This window comes from Aptenodytes forsteri, unplaced genomic scaffold (genome assembly GCF_000699145.1).
Source record: "Aptenodytes forsteri isolate BGI_AS27 unplaced genomic scaffold, ASM69914v1 Scaffold92, whole genome shotgun sequence".
In the NCBI taxonomy this organism is placed as follows: Eukaryota; Metazoa; Chordata; class Aves; order Sphenisciformes; family Spheniscidae; genus Aptenodytes; species Aptenodytes forsteri.
In genome coordinates this window covers 6,286,911-6,292,526 of record NW_008794581.1, presented here as the reverse complement: position 1 = coordinate 6,292,526, position 5,616 = coordinate 6,286,911, and the positions used below count along the sequence as shown (strand labels likewise).

The window sequence follows — 5,616 nt, the reverse complement described above, 5'->3', positions numbered from 1 at the left end:
ATGGGAGGTTTCCTCACTTTGTCCCCCTCCGCTGCTGTCATTCTCCTGGTAATTCGTGGAGGTAAGTGCTCGATTCGATCCTTTTGAAGGTAAATGCTGATGTACAAAGTTCCAGTTAAGCCAACATGTACTAATGTAAAGGAAGTAGTCATAATTTTTATTTGAGTTCTTATTACTAGCTTTTTTCCACTGTCTGCATGTGTTTGCAGACATACAAACAATTTCTGAATGTAGTAGTAGAATGTATAATGTAGTATTAATTAAAGCTGCACAGGGGACAGGCTATTTGGAGGAGTTAAGAGGATTTAACATAATGATTATCTGACCTTTCTTTTCAGAGGCATACACATACATTAATCTCTTGATTTTCTGTTTTTCTGAAAAACAGGTTAATGTAATGTGACTTACACTATATAACCCAGTTTCCAGGTGTCCACATAAGTCACATATTGTACAACATTTATCATGTGGCAGATCTGAGGTTGTTACTCACAATGAAAGCTAAGAAATTAACCATAGCGGCGAACTTCAGGAAAAGAAATCTGTGCAAGAGCAAAAATACTTTGGTGTTTTTCTTGTCAAAGCTCACCCCATTGATCTAATTTTGGTCCCATTGAAACATAGAATCATAGAATCACAGAATGGTTTGGGTTGGAAGGGACCTTAAAGATCATCTAGTTCCAACATCCCTGCCATGGGCAGGGACACCTTCCACTAGACCAGGTTGCTCAAAGCCCCGTCCAGCCTGGTCTTGAACACTTCCAGGGATGGGGCATCCACAGCTTCTCTGGGCAACATGTTCCAGTGTTTCACCACCCTCATAGTGAAGAATTTCTTCCTGATACCTAATCTAAATCTACCCTCTTGCAGTTTAAAGCCATTACCCCTTGTCCTATCACTACATGCTCTTGTAAAAAGTCCCTCTCCAGCTTTCTTGTAGGCCCCCTTCAGATACTGGAAGGCTGCAATAAGGTCTCCCCAGAGCCTTCTCTTCTCCAGGCTGAACAACCCCAGCTCTCTCAGCCTGTCTTCATAGAAGAGGTGCTCCAGCCCTTTGATCATCTTCATGGCCCTCCTCTGGACTCTCTCCAACAGCTCCAAATGTGCAGAAGTAGTACTGCTGAGCAATTTTAAAAGTCTACCCTGAAGACCAGCATTGTGACATATGTACATACTTGTGTGTCTGTATACTTTGTAATTACATTAACTGTTTTTTCTAAGAGACTTGGAGTGTCTTACGGTGTTTGTTAGCCCAGCTGTGCATATCATGGCTTATTTTTGTTTTTAGGTTTGTGTGTGGATATCATTGGAGGAAATGAAGTAGCACCACACTCGAGACCATTTATGGCCCTAATCAACGGAGCAAATGGAAAATCTGTTTGTGGAGGAGCTTTGATCAAGGAAAACTGGGTGTTAACAGCTGCCCACTGTAATGTGTAAGTTCTTACTCTGATTCAGAGATTGTCTTTAGTGAGTATCTGGTGTCTCCGTTCAAGAAGGAGAGTTAATATCCCTGGTGGTTTTGTGCATTTAGCATGACCATAATCATGTTTTGATGACTGTGTTTTATAATTTATATTGATGAATGTGGTTCAGCGAGTAAAAAATAATATAACAAGGTATACTGATCTTCACTGTTTCTGAAGAGATATTTTACAAGCTTCTAGCTGCATGCAAGCACAGAATAGCAACACTGCAGTAGTGGATTTGGGGGAAACGTTTATCCCTGTTTTCTCAGCCAACCGGTGCACTAGGCCAGAGGACTGGCCAGTCTAAATAGCTGCTCAAAAAACAGAAATAAATTCTTGTCATTTTATTCTGTAAAAGAAACACAGTTCACCACAGAAAGAGACAGCATGCAGTTAAACAGGAGCAAAAATCCTTCAGACAGATGACAGGAGACACTGAGAGATCTCTGCTCTACTGGATATGTTGGTTTGTCAGCGATCTTTTCTTCTTCCTGTCTGACTCAAGAAGCAAACAGCTGTTTGGCTCCACAGAGTCCCTTAGCAAGGCAAGATGTGAGGTTTAAATGACATGTCCTGTCCCTTGCCTTTGTGGGGAGGACTGGAGCTGCTGCTGAGCCAGACCTCACACAGGCTTTGTCAGTGGCCTGCCTGGGACCAGTCAATCACTGAACTCTGCAGACATCAGAGAAATGTATCCATCTCTCCTGTCCTCATCCAAACAGGGAGATATATGGGACCTACTACAAAGAGAGCATAGGGCCCAAGAGCTGTTGTACTAACATAAGATAAAGAGTGTTTTCAAATGAGATCACATTTAAGAGAAAATAAAATAATTAACCTAATGATGCTCAGTCAACAGTCAGACAGCTCTTAACAGCTGAAGGAAAGGAGCAACCACTTCCTCAGGGTTGTGTTCACTACAGTAAGTTGCAAATGAAGGCCAACCTAGACATCCGCTCAAAGAATATTCTCCCGTTCAGCTGTAACGTACATTGTTCTCCCACAAACAGCTACACCCATGGTCTGATATAAAGGTCTGCTTGGACTGCTTGACCAAGGAGTGCTAGACTCCTGGTTTCTACACCAGAGAGCCCCAGCAGACACAACTGTCACCACTTCAGTATCTAGTAAGTATATGAAGTTGCAGAACAAGTTAGAGAAAGGGAATGAGCTATGTCTCACATGGACTCAGAAAATGGTCTTGAAATGGTGTTAGGGCAAAGCAACGGGACAATTCATTCCAATCTTGATGATCTCTGAATTAACAGTGCTGTGAGCTATTCTCCTAAATTTTCAGCACAAATTGCAGAGGGCACAGCTGGTGAGACCACTACCAACAGCAAAGCTGATGCATACATCCCTCATTCAGTTCCCAAAGGGAAACAATAGGGGTAGGTTCGGAGTTAAGTACCTGAACCCTGTCTATGCTCCTGGAAAGCTGAAAATAGGATAGCATGAATTTTGATTCACTGAGTCTTTTTTTTTTAACTACTTGTAAAAACAGGGTAATCTTTTATATTTTTCTAAATTACTGTTGCTTTTCAGGCATGAGAAAAGAGACTCTGTAGCAGCTGGACATGATAGCACCACATTTAACAGCAAAGAATTATGGAGTTACAGCAAGTGAATCCCACTAACCATGTTGTCTCTCTTCTCAGGGAAGAAGGTGAAGTTATTCTTGGAGCTCATTCACAGAAAGCAAGAGAAAGAGAAAAACAGGTTTTTCAGATTGCAAAACAAATTCGCTACCCATGCTACTGTTCCAGTTGTAAGGAAAACGACATTATGCTGCTGCAGGTATTGATTTACACATCACTTATGGAATATGCATCTCCTACGATGTACTAGTTTCTTCCTTCTTGTGAGGGAGATGAGCCAAGGGAGTTTCTGGTGACTTTTTTTCTGGGGCGATATAGTCTGGTCTGCTAATCCAGCAGACTGGGGAACTGGGGATGCACTGGGAACTAAGGCAATCAGTTCCTGTAATGCATGCCAATGCTAGAAGTAGAAAAATTCTGGAGCTTGACCAAGATATTCCAATTTCTGGCTTTTCAGTGAAAGAATAAAGGTTGTCCACAGAAAGAGGCCTATTTCCACATAGAAATAATTTGGTTAAAACCCCTAATGTTCTGTCTGAAAAACAGTTCTAATAAAAAATTTCTGACTTCTCTGATTCTCAATTTTGCCAGCTTCAGTGATTACTGTTATTTTGTCCTCCCAATGGTCTGAGAGCCAGAGAAGTAAATTAGGGTATTTTTCAGAGCTAATATTTCAGCAGAAGCTAAATGAGTTTTCATGAGACAAAGAATACTCATTTTCCTCATTCTTACATTGATTACACAAATCCTGTCACAAAGAACTGAGGATTCTCAAAAAGGGGTTGCAGTAATCCCCCATTGCCATAATGGAAAAGATCCAACGGTTAACATGCAGGGGCCTCTGTTAGACTCTGCCCCGTAATAACTATTTTCCATATCTTATACAGCTTAAGAAAAGAGCAAGACTTAATAAAGCCGTGCAACTCATTCCCCTGCCTACCTCAGACGATGATCCCAAACCAGGAACAATTTGCACAGTAGCAGGATGGGGACAAACTCACAATCATCTGAGAAAGCTTTCTGATACCCTGAGGGAGGTCAATATCACTGTCATCAGTAGGCAAATCTGTAACAACAACGACCATTATAAAAACAACCCTGTTATAACAGACAACATGATATGTGCAGGGGCTAAGAATGGAGGAAAGGACTCATGTTCTGTAAGTATATTTACTGTCTATATCCACATACATTATATTAAAATGTAAAGTACTAGCTTTTACACATTTATAATTTCTGCCTTTCTTCAGTTCAATTAAGAATTTTATTAAAAATGAGTGAATTTACCAAGGCTTGTTCTTCTAAGCCTTAAAATCAAAACTTCTGATTGATAAATTCACCTTCACAGACTTTGGATACTGTGGTTTTATCCAGGTGTGGCAGATAGCTATTGTCTTCTTCAGTAAAATGATTTTAATAGAAAAGTCTCCACAAAATAGCTTATGAGCCCATTTTCAAGCAGCTAACCTCAGTGGAACAACTTCTCTGATGTCAGAGGGCTTTGAGACAGGTTTTGCTGATAAAAAGTACCTTGACTGGGCCCCAAGTCAAATGCACAACTGTGTAAAAACTACCATGTCTTAAAAAATTTAAATATTGAATTAACAAAGTTGCAAAAAAGGTACCAATTGCTAGAGACTTCCTGCTTTTCAAGAGGAAAGTTTCCAGCTTTTTCTTTTCATATTCAAAAAGACTAACTATTCCTCAGCACTGAGCTAGATTCAGTCCCCATTACTCACACCTGAAAGATCAGATTGAAGTCTTTTTTTCTTTTTTGCTAATGAAAATCTTACCTTCCAAGGAGGAAAAAAAAGAAATCCACAATAGCACTGTCTACATTTTTATTTCCTCATGCAACTTGCACAAATTTTATTTAAAAGAAGCATTTTTTAGCTTTTGTAGATATAAATGACAATTTTTTTTCCCTGTTTCCAGGGGGATTCTGGCGGACCTTTACGATGCAATAATGTGATGAGAGGCATCACTGCTTTCGGGAAGCGAAACAAGTGTGGTACTGTTGATGGCCCTGGTGTCTACACTCGACTCACAAAGCAATACCTGCAGTGGATAAGGAAAACCATAGGGGGAGCCTAATAGATTGGGTTTTGACCAAGTGATTTCCTTCTTTGTACTTGTGTAACAATATCTAGTTTTGAAACACACTTTTAAAAATAGCTTCATTATACTGGTAAAAGAGGTATTCCCATGCTGAATTTTAGCAGCTTCATGTTCATATAGATGAAAATACCTATGTCTGTTTTCAGGGCAGATGCGATCTTAACAGGGCCAGAACACAATGCCCTGCTACAACAGCATCTGTAGCTTATGCTGTCAGCCACGGAGTCATTTGATGGGTATTTGGGACTCAGGCTTCCAACATTCTTGCGTTGCACATTCGGACTGAGCTCTACATGGATGAGTACTTCTGACCAAGAATCTAATTCAGCTGTTTGTGTCCGCACTGCATGCTGAGTATATACTGCAGTCTTGTATCTGGACTTCTGCAAATAACCCTGAAAGTTAGTGAGATGCTAGGTACAGCTCCAGAA

At 40.4% G+C, this 5,616-nt stretch overlaps 1 protein-coding gene across 1 annotated transcript; it reads left to right on the top strand.

Annotated features, from left to right (window-relative positions):
• LOC103893404 (granzyme A) lies at window positions 1–5,161 on the top strand. Its single transcript, XM_009272524.1, has 5 exons — window positions 1–61; window positions 1,289–1,436; window positions 3,128–3,266; window positions 3,955–4,227; window positions 5,003–5,161. Exons 1-5 carry the CDS (start codon window positions 1–3, stop codon window positions 5,159–5,161), a joined length of 780 nt encoding a protein of 259 aa, XP_009270799.1.
• The last annotated feature ends 455 nt before the right edge of the window (window positions 5,162–5,616 follow it).

Excerpts from the sequence above, each read along its gene's own strand:
- LOC103893404 (XM_009272524.1), top strand. The coding sequence starts at position 1 with ATGGGAGGTTTCCTCACTTTGTCCCCCTCCGCTGCTGTCATTCTCCTG. Across the intron at positions 62-1,288 it reads TCTCCTGGTAATTCGTGGAG|GTTTGTGTGTGGATATCATT; the intron begins GTAAGTGCTCGA and ends TTTTGTTTTTAG. Across the intron at positions 3,267-3,954 it reads ACGACATTATGCTGCTGCAG|CTTAAGAAAAGAGCAAGACT; the intron begins GTATTGATTTAC and ends TATCTTATACAG.